General features: G+C 32.7%; 1 protein-coding gene across 5 annotated transcripts in view; it reads left to right on the top strand.

Moving 5' to 3' along the window:
• Sap47 (Synapse-associated protein 47kD) overlaps window positions 1-7,886 on the top strand; it is a 680,382-nt gene extending 672,496 nt beyond the window's left edge. For 3 of the 5 annotated variants that reach the window (XM_069839888.1, XM_069839891.1, XM_069839887.1), the window contains one exon: window positions 4,181-7,886. In XM_069839888.1, coding sequence (XP_069695989.1) covers window positions 4,181-4,317 — 137 coding nt within the window. In that variant the 3' untranslated portion in view covers window positions 4,318-7,886. Of the gene's footprint in view, window positions 1-2,052 lie in introns of all 5 variants that reach the window. The other 2 variants (XM_069839890.1, XM_069839892.1) reach the window with 1 other exon arrangement.
• The last annotated feature ends 11,528 nt before the right edge of the window (window positions 7,887-19,414 follow it).

The following is a 19,414-nucleotide window of genomic DNA, read 5'->3' as shown; positions in this document are numbered from 1 at the left end:
ATGCACATATGCAATATCAATAAGATGCCATTCCTTGCTTTTGTGAATAAAATATATCCGGCAAAACGTAAAAGAGTTATTTATAGGTGAACTCTGAATCATAAATTCACAAAGGAGGCTTAGCTATTATAGCTATTTATTTATTTATTATCTGTATATTTATTTATCCATATATGGATCTTGAATGAAAGTTTATTATCTTGCAGATAAATTCATTTACATAATAAAAACAAATAGTTATCTTTCCACTAATGTTTTAACATCTGATGTGTAAGTCTAAATAATTCACTCAGTGGGATTTCTCTACAGTCTGATATACCTGTACTAACAATTAAGTATTCTTTATTGTCGTAAACTACTGATTGATTTTTAATGATATTGATATTGTAACAACAGAGATAATATTATATCGTACCTTTTGCAAATAGCTTGAAAAATTAAACAGGGATGGTATTATCGCCACGCTCTCATGGTTAACATTCGGCAGGTCTTTGAGCGGCCTCATGCGTTCGGCAGGTCTTTGAAATTTAATTGTATTATTGTTTTCAATTTCTTGTGTCGCTGCTCCAATCACTCGCGTCAATTTCAATAATGCAACCAATAAGCTGCTTCAATTATTATTAAATGACACTTACTTATCTAATCCACGTAGACTAAACCCGAGGTTGCAATGTCTTGTGCTGAGGACGAACATTAAGGTATGTGATTAAAAATTATTATTAAAGAGTTATTATTAAGAGTTAAGAAAGTCAACGTACTCGTATATGAAATAATAATAATAATAGTAATAATAATAATAATAATAAAAGCCATTTAACAATATAACAAACTAGTGCTTATTCTTATCGAGAAAGTAGACGTGACAACGTGACGCTTAGAGTGAAACCTACAGAGCAACAATCGGTCGGCAAAATTATTTTTTTAAACCACACCGCACGTTATTGTATGATGCCGACATGTTAAGCATGTGTCCGCGGCGATAATATATCATCTTTCAAAATTATATTGCCATTACTTTCACACTATTCACTAAAAACACCCGAGACAAAACAAAGGACAAGTCTGACAATCGTGTTTACCGCTCTATTTCTACCAGTAGCATGGCGACGTAAACATGCGCAGACTGGTTTCAATTTTGGACAGCACACCAGCGCTCTGTGTGAGTCTAGTATACTATTATAACGTCTTTGTACTTGACACTCAAGATCGCGCCATGTTAGGTTTAAGGGTGAGGAGAGAAGCACATATTGGTTGGTAGAAACACAAATAGAAACAGAAGTCCTGTGGAAGAATACTGTATTTACACAATTTTATTGTCTTTATGTGACCATTGTGGTGACGGTGATGGTGGTTGTGATGATGACAATAACTAATGACGTGCACTTTGTTGATATTGATGACAAAAATTACAGAACAATGAAGACAGGAATAAGGGCAATGTTGATGACAGCAGAAACCCTGATTATGAAAATGACACCAATAATGACAGGAATGAAAGAGGATTGAGACAAAGACGACGAAAGGATGATGACTGAAATATGGTTGTACTATAGCCTACTCTTCTTCTCCCATAAACTTCATAGTACCATATTTCATTTTATTTGCTTTGATCATGAAAATTTTAGAAAACCCATTTCCAAAGCTAAAAATATGTTATTTTTATAGATCTCTCCTTGTGCTATATATATATATATATATATATATATATATATATATATATATATATATATCCACTTTTGTGATAGTGCTCTCAGTATAATTTTGATACGAGAGGAGTATTTTTAAAGAGAATGTCGTTTCTTACCATATTCTATCTTTATTAATACTTTTTGAACACGCATTCATACAAATGCTTTACTACTTTATATTTAAGTGAAATATACTTGTTACATTTGGGTTACAAGTTTGCATAATAAAAAGAAAAACTGTTACAACTCTCTTGTCTCCCATATGAAATTGCTTTCTTGCCAATACTGACATAACATATAATTGTATTATACAAATATTATGTGGAGGGTAAGGCTTCCTTTCTGTTCTCTTTTTTTCCAACAGCCTAAGAAGATGGAAAAAAGCATGGAGCACAGAGCTAACCTTCACTCCTCTGATTTCCTACATTCCTCCTGCCATTGTTATGCCATCATAACCTCAATTTGTTTTCATTGCTTCTTACATAGAGAATTCCTTTTGTTAACCATTTTTAAGCATGCATAGAAATAAAATATTTATCCTTGAGGATAGTAGGGAAGCATGTTAAGAAGTTAATTATTTTTTGCACTGAAAGAAATATAATTTTCTAGTGTTTGGATAACAGCATTTATATTAATTTTTTAGGTAATAATAAGGAAGTGAATAATGTTTCCAAGGTTGAATTATTGGAGGAGCCGTTGAAAAAATGTAATATTAAGCATTGTCATGTAAATTTTATTGTATTCAGTTATGTGACACAAGAGTAGTGAGATTTCACATTTGTTATTGGAGGTAAATCGTGCTGTTTGGAAGCTCAGAGGTCCTTTGTATGAAATAGATAATTGTTGTGTTTGAGCCTGTATACATGCTTCGTTCTGATTACGATTATCACCTTTAGAATTACTGAAATATAGGAACCCAGTTTGGCTCGACAAACTACCAGTCTAAGTAAAAAGATATACCAGTAGCCTACATATAACACTATAGTGCGTATTAATTTAAAATTAATTTGGATGATTATAAACAGAATAATTTGATTTAAGAGCTTTACTTCTGTGCCTCTTCTACGAAAAATTTATTCAACAAAGAAAATGTAATTGTTATTTGTGTTTAATATAGTGTCTTGAAGTTATGTTCCCTTGTTAATATTGGCTAAACTCAAAGCATAACATTAGTTTTTGATCTTTGCAACAAAATGAAAATCTAATGTAAGCATATACGATGTTCCTTCACACTAAAAAAGAAAATCTTATGTTACTGAAACTTCCAAAATTTTCAGAAACTAGAAATATATTATATCTAAGAAATATATTGTCTGTTTCTCAATATCTACAAAATATTGTATTTAGAAAAATTATATATTAGAAGAATATTTTTCTTACCAATAGATATTTAATTTTCTCCTTTAAAAAATCTTAGTAAGAAAGAAATTAATTGCATTCTGAATTTAGTAGCCTATATTATTTGTAAATATTATATTAAATTTCTCACTCAGTTTCTTCACAGAATTGCTGAAGTTCGAGCAAATTAAGTCAGTAAGACAGAAACATGAATCTGCATTTTTTAACTTCATTTCAAACTTATGGCAATAAACAATATTACATTTGATTTCTTACTCAATTTTAATATGAAACTGCTTAAAATAGAGCAGGTTAATTTAGTGTAATGAAAGTTTTATAATACATAATTCATTCTTTTCCTAGCAAACAATATTTTCAGTATAAATACCAAATGTAAAATGTGCAACAAATTTTCTGTCTATGCCCTTTATTCTCAAAGCACAAACCAAATCCATGCAATGAGACAACTACATTCAAACAGCCGACTTATAAACTCCATTACATATTTTGTGTTGAGGTTTGTTGCAATAAGATTTATGGTAGGGTGAATTTGTTACAATGAACCAATTGGAGGTGAAGGTCAATATTTAAAAGAATAGTTGATTTTTTTATATTATATAAAACCAGTGACAATATGAGTTGAATATAATGTTACTTAATGTAGAAAGCACTCTGAACTATTGATCTGATGTTTAATGTATAGATATTACAAATGTGTACTTACCCTCTCTGTCGAGAGAAACGAGAACTAAGAACCAGAATGATGCAAACTTGTTACAGAGCATTAAAATATTTATCTGAGAACCAGAATGATGCAAACTTGTTACAGAGCGTTAAAATATTTATGAAAACAAACTATTAAATGCATTTTGTGGCCAAACACACACACACATATTACAGGTATATAATCAGTATTTTTCTTACTGTGAAAGCTTTCTTATAAAGGTGGTCAGACTGGAAACTCTGTTTCTTTTTTGTGCACTTGCAGTAGATAATTTTCCTGTAGATAATTATTTCTCTCCTTAATTTCTGGTGATTGAGTTGCTTTTGTTTTGTCCACTCGCTCACTTCCTTGTGTCAAGTTTCGGATGGATGCGTAGTTAGCCTTTCGTTATCGTTACGCTTCCTCCGTATCTATCTGTCTCTCTCCCCAGAAGAAGAGTGGGAGAAAGAGCTCGAAGCAGAGTTGCAAGATTACGAAGTCGTTGCCGATGGCAACACAAACCAGGACTCCAACTGGGAGAGTCAGATCCAGGAGATGCTCGACGCAGAAGAGACAGACCTCAAGTAGTGGATACTCGCTCGCTCGCACGGTCAATAAACAAAGATTTTGGAAAGAATTACACTATTTCTCCAAAATTCCTCATTTGTGTGTTCTCTGTCCAAAGAAAGCATATGACTATTCAAGTATCATAATATATAAATAGCTAGCGTAACTGCACTTTGGTGAACATATGTACTGTTAATGTTATTATTTTGTTTTGTTTTGGAGACTTGCATGAAAAAAAAAAAATTACTGCAGCCATCTGCCTCTTTAAATTTCTCTTATTGTTCAGCAACTTCTCCCCATTGAGTGGACATGTATATTGTGATTTTAAGTGGCATCGTGAATATGGATCATGAAATTGTTAAGTGTATATATTGTAATCGTGGTTCCAGTATGTCTGTATCTTTCAACACTGTACAGTATACAGCTCTTGTTTTTGTTTCGAGTGTTGTGAGGTTAGAATTTTATACTTATTTTTCTTATGAAACAAATTATGTATGTTATTATCCCTGCTCCAGAAGACCTTTTCAAAAGTCGATACAAATTGCACCATATAATAACACCAATACTAACTATATTTCCAAGCAAATAAAATTGTGCCTCGCTGGGTTTAACTCCTGTTCTGTCTTAAAAGTTAAACCTTGTTTTACTTTTCTGATTTTCTGAAATAATACTTTTAGTACCTGGTCAAAATATTTGATTAAGCCTATGCCTCTATTTATTCTCATGGGGCCCATGAATGGAAAGATTTAAATAGATATATATGTAATACATCAATGTAAATAGGTACTAAATATGTTTATATGTTCCATCTTAATTACCGGTACTCACGATTTAATGTGAATCAGGATTCCACCATATATATTTAAAAATAATATAGTATGGTACTTCATGAACACAAATTTCTTCAGTTCCTGAAATGTCATACTTGGCAGTTATTATAGTTACAAATGAATATATCTAGCAAAGAACATCATCATTCGTTCAGTTCTTTGAGGTGTGCAGTACTTCATAAAATTCAATTGTAATATTTTTTTACATATGCTACAAGAAATAAGGCACAATTTAATAATATAACTTTATTATAATATTAAGTGTATAATAACTGAAATACATAAATTCTCATAAAAATTATTAAGAAAGAAAAATATGAAGCACAATGACTGATAAAATTTGAGTAGTTTGCTTAATGCAATACTAGTGTGAAATGGCAAAAAAAAAAAAAAAAAAAAAAAAAAAAAAAAACATTTCATTCGAACCGAAATACTGTACAGTTAAAATATCTTGTTACCAACATGCTTGCAAAGATTGCAACTCGTACAGTATATGTTACACAAAATGTTATGTTTCATTATGTTTAAAATACCATCACAGCTATATGTGATGAAAGTAAGATAAATCTCTTTATACTGAGATCAGTTTTGTACACACTGTTGTGATATTATTGAATAAACTGAAAGGAATAAGAATATTTACATTAGAATTTGAAACTGAGGAGAGCTGTTTAACTTTCTGTACTACAACTTTAAATTTAAATTGTGTGCAGTAGCTAAAAATCCTTAATCGGAATCCTGCATGAAAACTTTTTTTAGATCATGATTTTAACCACATTTGAAAAGCATTTTGTGTTGCAGTATTTATTTGTTGGATTAAATGACTATTATTCATTCTCATAATTCTAGTTTATATTTGTTCATTGTTCATTTGTTTCTTAAGTGTACTAATAACAAGGTAGCTTTCTGAAGTATTTCAATTCCTTAATGACACAGTGTCTTCTGCAGACATAAAAAACAAAGCTACTAGAATTATTTTTAAGAGAATTGAATATTTTGATCTGATTTCAATCATAATTGTAAAAAAATTTACATCTCCATTTTTTTGGAGCTATAACTTAATTAAAGCTTTAAATAATGCAAATGTAAGATATTTTGATATTTTACATGCTTACAAAAACTGTGATGTGTTTACCCACTAAAGTACGGTAACACTCCGCCTTATAAGCTAATTGTCTATTTTTTTTTTTCAGAGTATTGCAACTGTAGCATGTTTGAGTTAAAGAAAATATGCTACAGGGATAATGTCCCTTTACTAATAACGAATTTGCAGATTTTGTAATGTTTTTGCCGTGTTTAAGAACATTTTAAAATATTTATAACCACTTATTCTAATAAGTGTTGAATTTCTGACTCACCTAGGTAGAGGACATGGGAAATAACTGAATGGCACAGCATGACCATATTCCATATTCGTTCTATAGGAATCACCTTTGTAAATTGCCACATCAGCTAAAAAGAACTAATACAGTGTTTTCCTAAATCCAGTATCTGATTTTAAAAAATCACAAAGATATTGTTAAAAATAATTTTACAAATAAATTATAGGATCAGTATACCTCACAGTACTAATAAATATGTATACATTTGGGAGCTCAGTACCATAATTATGGCCGGCCTGATTTCTGAGCTTGGCACAACTTTTGAAAAGGCTTCTAAGACTCCATATATCCCTTTCGTCCTATGCCTGTTTGTTCTAGGCCTTCGGAAGTATGTATGATATGAATTACTTTACGGCCTTTGTCTATTGAGGAAAAAGGATATAACCGTTTTTGTGTTTAATCTTTTTGTGTCCTTTCCTGTGTGATATGATATAGATTTCTTTCTTGGCATTCATTGTAAATGATCTTATACATTTTGATGTCACTTTTCTGCTGGCATTCCATTTACCTCCTGCCAAATGTTAATGGCCATTGCACGGAGAAATGTGATCAATTTTTTGCTGAATACTTTGTCTATAAGAAAACAAATAAAACAAGTAGTTTGGTAGGAATACCCTGTCACCTGTAGGAAAAAGTATAATGCTTAGATCCTTGTAAAAACAATAAAGGAACCGACGTGTAAAGATTCATTTATTTCCAACAGTTTCTAAAGGTTGGCTTTGTACCACTTGTTGAAAACCAAATGTACTGAATTTTAATAACGGAACCTTGCTAAATACCCATTTGTTTTTGTTATGTGTATTTAAAAGCAAACTTTATTATTTGCAACTTTAAAAACTGTTTTCAGCTCTGAAGGAGAAATGGCGTTGCTATAAAGGTTTAGTACATTGATAACTTCCCTAAACCATAGGTGTACTTATATTTTCTTTTGTTTTTATATACCTTAGCCCAGCCCCATTTCCCACTGACAAACAATGTATATGTAAATGTATATACTAGTAAGAGGTGTGATGCAATGGTATTTCAGTGAGTGTGTGGTGATTGGTTGTTTGAGTGCGTGATATAACAAGTCAACGAGTATCTGAGTGAGCTTGTGTAAATGCATAGCAGTTAACCATGTATCAACTATACAAATCTAATATGCAGACATACTAATGCGTTTCCACACCACTACATGAGAAAATGCCAATTGAAAGACAGGTTATTATTCTTCCAGTAATTAAGTTCTGTTGGTTATTTTTAAATAACTATAGATAACATTCCCTTAATTGTTAGGAACAATATGGTGTTCTGCCGTGTACTGCAAGTATCCTAGTGTATGTATAACAATAACAAACTATGCATGTATCTTGTGAAAATACATTTACTGAACAAGGTATTTTGTGTTTATTTTTTTCATATATTTTACCGGTACCCTACTCCAGGCAGATTTCTCTTGAAGAACTTCTCTGTCCGACCTATTCTATCGAGATCGATTTTACAAGTAAATGGACATCATATTTCTGAAGAGGAAATCCCCATTTTGCTGTTTTCAACAGTCCTTCTTAGAAGCATGGACTCTTCCTCTACTGACAGTGCAGTTTGTCCTCCATGATCATTCATATTCTCTCCTTTAAGTTTTCTTTGTAATATTGATTCGTAACATTTTTGACTGGGTAATGGCGGTATAACCACACCATCAGAAATAGAGGAAATGCTATTTCATCTCTTATGCTGGCCTGCCACGGCATAGAAATGTTCCACAAGTGGTGCTTGTGGGAAAGGTCAGTGGATTCTAAAACTCCTCCCTGCCAGGTTCGATGGACCCATTAACCAACGACAGGTGTGGCCCTCCATTCATACTGGGAGTTACCTGAGTGGGTGATGTAACCACTATTACAAACAAAAAATTGGTGTCCACTTAAAAAACGGTTACACTTATGCTAATTAACAAAGAAGAAGAAATGACTGAAGATCATCTACAAACCTGTGAAGTTCTTCCTGATGGATCCACCACAGAGAAATATTGGAGAGCAAGAGCACTAATGGCTTCGTTCCCAAAGCCCAGCATTAGATAACAACAACATAACAACATTATATTTTTCAGCTACTTTTCTGATGGACAACTTCTTCTTTAAAACATCATCCATGGCCTTTGCCAAAGAGTCATCAACTGCTCTGGTTATCTAGCACCTGAATGTATAAAGGTAATAATGCTAGTGAAATGAGTCAGGGTCTGGTGCCGATAGTTACCCGGTATTTGCTCTTAATCGGGTTAAGGGAAAATCCCGGGAAAAACCTCAGTCAGGTAACTTGTCCCAATCAGGATTTGAACCCGTGCTCCTCTCATTTCACAGTCAGGCATGCTAACTGTTACTCCATAGTGGTGGACAGTAACATTTCAATGCAAGCCACGTAAGAAGGAATACAATATTTTTTTGTTGGCCAAATAAACATTCCAAGAAAATTTCACTAGATGCAGTTCCGACCTTGCTTCCCAATTGTCCTTCTTATTTAAGTTTAACAAGAAGTCATCGAGAATGTCCACAACAGAAAAGAGCACAGGGGGAGATAATGAGAATATACAAACTATTCTCGAAAAAGTCATTTTAGAATATAATTCAGACTGTGGCAGAAAAGCTGTATCTATGTTACAGGATTTGATGACAAATTAGCATTGCTAGAATTATCAAGTGATTGGAGTGACGTTTGTAAAGATCATGTTGATTTCACTTCTTCACCCAAAATAAAGCATTCTCTTGTTAATAAGTCACTAGAGGTGAGTGTTTAATTTGATGATAAAAAATTGTAAATATTGGTGATTATTCATTTCCTGAAGTTGTGACTACTACCAATGATGTGAAAAGTGATTTAGAAAAGATGGATGCATGTTTTGGTCCAGTGGACAAACGTACTGAATCTTTAGATGAAGTTCTGTCTAAACTAGCGCAGAGGTAGAGTTATTTCCTCATAATTCGCTAAAAAGGCTACACTCTGCTTATACAACTTCAAGTGCTTAGAGCTCTCTCCTCAATCATACCAAATTAGTTTCGGCTTTTGTTATGCCTTGCATATACAAATCTGCGCAGGATTTTCAAGCACTAGGCAAAGGCTGGTGATTTTTTTTTTTTGTGATGTCAGTATTGGTCTGTAATAAGGTAGTGTAATGGCGGATTTTCACTTCCGAAGTCACCAGAACTAACTGTGCGCTAGTTTCAATTGACCAAATCAAGTTTTTGTCTCAGAAAACAAGATCTTATAGCTCTTCATATCTCGTACTATCATACATGTTCTTTTTTTTTTAATTTCATCTCACTGTTACAATTGGAGAGTCCTTGATCTGTTTAAGTGAAGTGCAGATGTGTTCATTTATCATTCCTTTTATTCATCTCATGTGTCTTTGACAGTAATTAATTTACTAGTTACAAAGTTTTTTGCATTTGCCTTAACCATACTGTTTAAGTTTTGGATTATGTAAACATATTGCTTTTCTGGAAAAGGATTTAACAAAGACGTTGAAATTCGGACTTTTTACTGAATAGGACGTCTATAAAATAAATTGTGGAAAAGAAGAAGAAGAAGCGAGATAAAAGGAAATCATCAGAAATCATCGAATCCACTCGAAGGCTACCATGTGATCCTCAATCATCATTCTCTGGTAAGTCTAGTGTTTGACGAACACCAATAACGACACTTGACCCAAAGACTAAACTGAAAAACTGGCCAATAGACGTTGCAAATCGATCGACAAAGTTGACACACTAGCCTTGGGACCACGATTCAGAGCCAGCACATTCAACTACAACGCAAGTTACTGCTTGCAACCGAAGTAGATGCTAGAGGCTAGACAAATCAGGAAAAAAGTCAGTTATGTGTCACCACTGACTGCTACCTCGAAGGGGCTACCTTCGACTGCTACCTCCGACCAACCTCCATTACCTTCCTCAGCGAAGAAACTAGGGTTGCCACCCATTCAGTATTGACCGGGATTGTCCAGGAATTGAATTCTTTGTTGCTAGTCATGGTCGAGAATAACAAAGTCCAGAAATTTTCCCGTTGGCCTCAAGCACATGAAAAACAAATTCGTTCTAGAGAAAAATAATTACAGAATAGACTAGAGATGGGCAAAAATAACCGGTTATTTCGATAACCAGTGAAATTCGATTTCGATTTAATGTCAATAACCTATGACTATCTTAATCGCTGACTTTCTCTTATTGGCTTATAATATAATATCTGCGGGTATTGGAGCATTTGAAATGGCGAGAAATTTGACTTCAGTATTTATTGGTTATCCTTGTAGGAGAATAGATTGCCCATCAGAATGTGTCTTAACCAAGATTATTATTGTAACAATTATGGAATTTGTGTTATTTTTTATCTTACCTACGACACTAATGTGAGTGAAATAATGAACTAAATGCAATTTCATAGCCTCTTATTATTTTTTTGTATTTTCTTTAGGAATGTCATTGATAATCTTCAGCACTTAATGACGTTCTTTCAACTATATTCTGGTTGGTTTACAGTTGATTGCTAATTGTTATTTGATTTCTATTGTAAATAACCTCTCATTTTGTTTTTCAGACTAATTTGCTGACTTTAAAATGTTAAAAAAATAATAACCGAAAAATAACCGGTAATTTTTGATCGGTTAATTTCCTTCAGGTTAAATTAATTTTAAAATATAACCAGTTAACCGATAACCGGTTATTTTCGAATAACCTCCCATCCCTAGAATAGACTGTACACGGAAAATATTTTCTTCATCGTGCCTGTGTGCAAGATGTCAACAATGAAGATTGAATTTAGAATGAACTGTCAATTTTGAGCCATAAAGCATCTCGTCAAAAAATTATAATCTTTTAAAATATTGCCTAGTTTCACATCTTAAAGCTTCAGTGCTGATGTAAGATCTATGGAATACAATAAATAAATGGAATTTAAAAAAAAAATGTATTTGTACAATATTGTGGTGCGTGTATAAGTTTGAATTTAGAATGAACGGTCAAACAACTGTGAACCAAATATCCAATAATAGATATTAATGTCTTATAAACTGCTCTTAGCTGAATGTTAAAATACTGGTACACTATTTTATTAGTCTGTCTACATTAACTGTTGGGCAACAATAAATGTAGTGTGTATTTGCGAGGTTATTGTTTCTAAGAACGTGAAAATTTACTGGTATAAAAAGCATGCATGACAAGTTTCAGCAGTGAAGAAGACGAGGATAATCCAGGTAAATCTACTCCTAGGAAAAAAGAAAGATTATGCTCTTATAACAAAGAATGGAAAAAAGAAAAAAAGACTTCCAAATTTGGTTGTGAGACAAGACGATTTTACAGCTAAATGCACATTATGTTGTTTTTTCCGTAAAATATGAAGGATGACGCGCCTTTAAAGGTTCATATAGAATCGAAAAATCATTTTTAAAAAGCTAAGAAATACAGCGCCAAAATAAAATCGTCAATGCTTTTTTTCATAAACAAAAACAAAAGCGATGAAGATGCTGATATAAAAGCTGAAGTTGTTTCCATGGTCAAAGCTACAACAGTCTAGACCACCATTTTCAACTAGTGTGCCGCGAGAAAATGAAAATTGTAAAGATTATCCTAGTAAAAATTGAGAAAATAAAAGTGACAATAGTAGTAAAAAAGTGAGTCTACAAAGTCAACTTTCAGCAAATGTGGCACAAGTCAGTGTTCAGTAAACATAATGTAGGTGTGTGAGCGGCAGAGAAGAGAATGACCCTGCAGCTGGGGTTGCCAGATCAGTAAAGTTAGAATATCGTACCAACCTTAAAAAATATATATATTTTACTTTTCTTTATGAAAAAATATCGTACATTAAATATCTCGGCAAAACATATAATAATATTGTAGGTTTTCATATTTCCTAACTAATAAATTAAGAAAACATGCATAATACCATAATTATCACACTAATATTGCATTGTAATAATTTTCTGTCATTAAATTTTATATTTATACCATAAAGTTCAAATAAAAATACAAAAAATGTTTATTCTATTTGTGAGTGTGTATTTTGCCTTCGTGCTTCACAACCTTTTTTATTCCTTGCGCCCTTCCACCGTTCATTCTACTATCATCCCCCCCCCCTCCCCATGTTGACTAAAAAATAATGCATATAAAATTGAAAATATGTTATTTTATATATTAATGCATATACATTTCTCTCACTTATTTGTATTTTATAGTCCTTATTCCCTCCTAAAACTCTAAAAATTCAATCCCTGGTTGTGAACCACTGGTTGCCACAGGATTTTAAATAGTCTTTTAGTGTGCCACATTTTGGAAAAGTTTGAAAAACACTGGTCTAGACTAGCTATGTCAATGTGTGCTCGCTGCAGAAATTTGCTTGCTCTAGACAGTCCTTGCTCATAGGTACACAAATGTCTTCCTCTCCCACAGCTGTAAGAGGCGCATAGCAAGTGTCTTGTATAAGCAGAGGTGAGTACATATGCTTTTCAGTCTCATTCCAGAAGATGCCACACCAAACATTCAATAAGAACTCATTCATCTCGTGTGTGACAGAAAACTGTAACAACAATATAGATGGATATTTATTTGTCATCAACATTTATATATTAGTTATGATGTACTACAACTTATGTACTGTAAGCTTATACAGGTTTCACAATAACTTTCTATTACATATACCTACAATTAGCATGCAATCCCGACAGCCTGTTGAATTAATATCTTTTATGCTCGACCATGCCGAAATGTAATAATTATACACCTGGTAGCAGTCCTTTAATGCATGTCATTAAAGTACACCTACTCATTAAAGTACAGGTGTTCAGCCAATGACAAGTCAGCTTTGTACCATTATAAAACCGCAAGTATCAATTATTCTCGAATATGCAATCGAAAGAGAATTAGCGAAAAGTAACGGAGGCTGGAAATCCAATACTGTCGCAGAAGGTTATGTTCTGTTACTATAATAATTAGAGGTAATTGTAAATAATATTCAAATAAATTCAATTTGTCATCTCGTTTTTCAATGTCGAATTCAATAATCAAGGTTATATCAAGTTTAACTGGATTACATCAAAGTCAATGACATTATTATACCTCGGAAAAAATCAATACTTTCGCGTCTGCGCACATCTCACAATTCACGACCTAGAACAAGGTCACTTCCGATCTTGTCAGATACAAATAAAATGTATACATCTGAATAATTTCAAGTTAGAAATATGGTCGAGCATAAAAAGTCGTATGAAACTTGCCTATAATGGTAATTAAGACGCTTGTATGAATATTATGAAACTCGCTTGCGCTCGTTTCATAAATATCCATACTTGTGTCTTAATTACTATCATTATAGGGTCGTTGCACAATGTACTATTCTACTCTCGCTATTAACTTAACTCACAAACAGTCAGTTTCTTCTTATGTAACAACAATATAAGGAGAAGGATGTTGTTTCCTTTTTATCAGTTACTCAATTGTTTCCCCTTCCCTCAGTTACATAAGTTTGCTGAAGAGATCATTTCAATATTTGGAAGCACATACACATTTTTTTCCAGAATTAATATCAATAAAAGAATAAGAAATGTCTTTTGACAATCAGCTCACGTACCTAATGAGGCCTAAATCTAACATTGACATAATTGTCGTAAACAAACAGTGCTCTACTGAAGCAACACAAAATTATAATGTTTGATGTCATTCATTTATAGCTAGGAACCTCATAACACCAAAAAAATAGCACTGACTAGTGCACTCTTAAGTTCATTTATTTAACTTGTTCTCTAAATTAATTTGTTGTTTTAAGTAGTAGTAGTTCATAAGAATTAATACCTTAATTTACAATAAGTTGTGTAAGAAGGGTCATTTTATGTTTATATCATCATCATCATCATCATCATCATCATCATCATCAATAACATTTATTCTTTATTGTTGGATATGAACTTTTATAACTTATATAATCACTGATTAACTTTATAACTTCTTTACTGTGTTAACTTTAGAAAATTACATTTTTATTGTTCAGAAGGAAAGATACCGGTAATCTGATTTATTTATTGCATAAAGATCAAAATTTGTTTCTTTTGTTGTTAGTATATACTTTTTTCAGAAGGCAATATTACGAGTTACATGAGGATACAATTAATATTATTGCTCATAATTCAACTGTCATGCAGCTATTTGTAGTGGTAGTAATATTTACGTTATGTATCGTACAGATCCAGAAACAAAATTTGGGTCACCTGAATTTTCCAAGTACTGCGCATGCTCAATGCTTCAAAGCAGTGGTATACACGTGATTGCTTTGGCAGCTATTGAAGATAATTTTACTTCAATTGTTCTCGCAAGCCACATGGCGTTTTAAAAGATGCGACGAAAAGAGAAAGTGTTTTTCTCAAGATTCCATTGGGGTCTCCATGACAGTGCTTCCTTTTAAGGATAAGAAAGGAGAGTCCTTGCACCTCTTGAGCTTGGGCTTTCCTTGTTCTTCTATGAAATTAGTTTCCTTGCAGTCTTTAGCAGTTTTTTTATACAATTTCGTTTTCTCTTCATAAAGATTTAGATTTGCATACGTATTGGTACGGAATGCAGCTGACCTCACCTCCACACTTTTTCAGCCTACCCAGTATTTAAATCTTAGCTTCGCCACTGGTTTCCACCACATCCATGGATGCTACACCTCTGATGAGAACCATTCACAGCCAAATAATGTCCCAGTCTATCACGAAAACAGTCCATTGTCTTTCTCAAGTTATATGACTGACCTGTTCCATCTCATCTATAATGGACTGTTTTCGTGATCGACTGGAACACTATTTGGCTGAGAATGGTTCTCATTTTTAGCATCTATTGTAAAGCTTGGTTAGTGATAGTGTTTTGTTTACTTTTATGGTCCTACTCAACATGATTTTACTTACTTATTTATCTCAAGCTTGAAGTTCACGAAACAAGTTTAATAAATACTGGGGTAGTTAAAAGAATTGAAATGGATACAATTTCTACACATCCACATGTAAAATTTAACGAAGATTCGAAATATGTAAATTTTAATATAGAGTACAATTTAAAAAAATAAAGTTTGCTGTCACACTCTGTATGCCTGAATAACTAACTTTTTTCGAACACTAGTATCATATTATATGCAGTCTCGCAGCCACAATTTGATTCTGAGTGGGGGGAGGGAGGGTTGAAAATTTTTTCAAAACTGACTGTAATACATACAGTAACAAACATTTCATGTGCCATTACTTTATAATTATAGTTTGAATGAAACAGAACTTGTCATTAGACTAAATAGGTTTCCAACTAAAGCAAACAGAAATCCATTTGCTGTTGAGTCCATGTTGCCACAAATGCAGCATTTGCTTCCTCAGCAACAATGCAGCTATCCACATGTGCAGTGATTATCACGACGTACCAGTATTGTCAAAAAAAGAAAAAGAAGCCTTTTTGAGTTTATTATTCACACCAAGTATTGCTTATTGTGTTGATGTGTAAACATGGAATGTAAGTTTTTCTTGCTGCAGTTCATTTCATCGCACTTTACCCTTAGAACATAGGTTTCATTTCATCGCACTTTACCCTTAGAACATAGGTTTCATTTCATCGCACTTCTTCGTTTAATGTAGGCACATTCACAATTCAACATGCTTGGTTTGGCAATGCTGTACGGTGTATGATAATGTAGCCAGCTTGTAGGGCAGGGAAAGAGTGTCTTAGTGGTAGTGTATAGTAGCACATTTGTTTTTTTGTATAGTTGTTAGGGAATTAACGTGGCTTTGATATAGGCCCAAAACATAGCTAGTTTATTTTAAACAAATTATCTTTTAGAGAGTTAAATATCATTTTATAAACAAATGTCCTTTTAGAGTTTTACATAAGTGTGTGTATTTCAACATGTTAAGATTTTTTTAATGTGGGCTTTGAAATAATCTAAAAGTCACATAGGACAAATTTACAGTGAAACAGACTATGAGAAATAAAACTTTCAAATGCTGATAAAACAGGGTATCATAATCAATCATAATAACAGTTCATTATATCTAATTAAAAACAAGAAATTCGTACAGTATTGAAAAGAAAGGCAATGGATGGTTTATATGAAAATCCCTTAAAGTTTATTAGAGACGATGTTAAAGAAAATAATAATTTTGAGATTTTTTTTTCTGAAATTGATCCATTCCTATAATGAAACTTTGTAAAATGCTTTTTACTGTTTCTTCTTTCATTGATGAGGCTTTATAACATGATTTTGCTTTAAATGTAGTTACACATATTGGAGAACAGTTTTCTTTCATTCATTCATTTATTTTATTCCATAGATCTTACATGAGCAATGAAGCTTTAAGATGTGGAACAAGTAAAACTTTTATAATATTACAATTACACTTTTTACAAATTTTTACAGTTTTACAATTTAGTAATTTTCTACAATTTTTACAATTTTGTGAAATTTTTTACAATATTTTGGCGAGATGTAGTGAGATTAGGTGAGGTCCGAGGATTCGCCAAAAGATTACCCGGCATTTGCCTTTTAGTTTGGGGAAAACCTCAGAAAAAACCAACGAGGTAATCAAATCAAAGGGGAATAATCAAATCAAAGGGGTTGATGCCGAGGACTCACCATAGACTATCCGGCTTCAGTCCCACGGCTGGGGAAAACCTCATAAGAAACCATCAAAGGGGGATCCAACTCAAGCCCGAACGCAGCTCCAGATCAGCAGCCCAGCGAGTCAGCTGACTGAGTACATTGATGGCTCTACTAAAAATATACAATACATAGCCAATCAGATTATTAAATTTACAAACACAAACGATCATTCATCAGTTGAGCTATATGTATAATACAAAACAAGTAAGTTAATTCAATTTAAGGCATAAACAATTCAATCTACAGAAATTGATAATACATATCATGCAAACTACTTCAAATTACAAATACAAACAATTTATCAATAGAGCTATACAGATTACTATTCAATTTAAAGCATATAAAATTCATCGGCCGAAACTATACAAATATATACAATACAAAGTAAGCAGATTAATTCAATTTAAAAGGATACTTTCATTAAGCTATACGAATTTGTGCAATTAATATCAAGTAGATTAATTCAATTTATAATCATAAACAATTCATCAGTTGAGCTATACAGACTACTATACAATTTACAGCATATACAATTCATCAATTGAGCTATACAGACTACCATTCAATTTACAGTAGGTCTATATACAATTCATCAGTAGAGCTTTACAGACTAGTATTCATTTTAAAAGCATATACAATTCATCAACAGCAACAATAAAATTGTCTTAATAACTTGTAAAACAAATCGAAGTTTTCTCATGAATAATGAATGCATCATTTTTTTGGCTGATGGTACTTTTGATTATGCTCCCAACCATTTCTATCAAATTTACACCATACATTCTTGTGTTAATGCTTTCAATATTCCTGTGGTTACTTGTTTTTTTTGCCAAATGCTAATACTCAAACATATAACATGTGGTACTTCCTGAAGAACTTATATCCTCAAATATTGGAAAACAGTTAATCATTTCAAAGCTTTTGTTAGATTACGAAATAGCATCACACAATGCTGTAAACATTAATTTTCCCAGTGTTAAGATTACAGACTGTAAATTTTTTACTTGGGATAGAGTTGGCTTACGAAAATTAAAGAAACAGTACATATATCAAACCAGGAGCTCCGAAACAAAACATCTAAAATTAGAAAGTGGTTAAGATTTATTTTTTGGTCTTTCCTATTTACAAGCATCAGAGGTATCAGATGTTTTTGCAGAACTAATATCAGAGGCCACTCCTATTAATAAATGTTTTGAACTTTCTCATATTCTGGAAAACTATATTAAAACATCAACTTTTCCCCTGAATTATGGGCTGAAGCACCACAGTTTCGAAATGTACGAACTATAGAAGCAACATGAATTTTGTAAGACATTCATCTATCTTCACAGTCATAGATGTATTAAAATAAAAATGTAGAGTATATATGAGGTACGGTACTAAAAATGCGATAAATAGAAATGGGAAGGATAGTAAGAAAATAAAAAATTAGAATGGACAAACACGTAAGGAACTATTAATTTTGAATCAGTACCTATGAACAATACACTTTGAACGAGGTATCCCGTATACAGTACTTGAAGAGCATGGGATGTCAAAAAATTGGTGAGCACAGATTTAAGTAGTTTTCATTACAGTGTTGCCATGCAATGAAATGAAAAATATATATATATTTTTTTTCGTTGTTGGTAACTCTATAGCATCTATTAGATGCTTTATGGTTGTGCTAACAGATGGAGTTACTTGTCAACAATGTGATGCTGAAACGTGTGTTCAGGTTACTGCCCAGCGACAGTCCTGATATATTTTTATATTTGTGATGATTAGTTAATTAATATTAACCCGGCACACTCACAATCACACTCACATTCATACAAATTTCCAGACTCTAGACACCCAGGGAATTTTTCTTCTTCAAGAAAAATATTTATGTGCTGAAATAAAAATAAATTTAAATACGATGAAATGACCGATGGCCATTTTTCTTGTATTATACTTTTAAGCTGAACACAGTGTATTACAATCCTCTGCGTTTCATAACTAGTTCCTTAAGCACACATTTTCATTCACAGAAACTTTCTCATGTAAGCCTTTGCATGTACATAACAGCCAGTCTATTAAGGCAATCACTGTGCTGTTTCTAAGGTATGTTTTCTTATTGATAAAAATGACCTTTCAGGAGTACGAGTATAGTTACAGGGAGAGTTGCCATTATTGTGAACAGGTTGTGTATTACTGGAAGTAAGTCACTCTTATGTCCACTGATGTGGAGTAACGGTTAGCACATCGCTGTGAAACAAGCAGACCCCTGGTTCAAATCCTGGTTGAGACAAG

The sequence above is a fragment of the Periplaneta americana genome, chromosome 11 (genome assembly GCF_040183065.1).
Source record: "Periplaneta americana isolate PAMFEO1 chromosome 11, P.americana_PAMFEO1_priV1, whole genome shotgun sequence".
In the NCBI taxonomy this organism is placed as follows: Eukaryota; Metazoa; Arthropoda; class Insecta; order Blattodea; family Blattidae; genus Periplaneta; species Periplaneta americana.
This window is presented reverse-complemented; position numbering and strand designations above follow the sequence as displayed.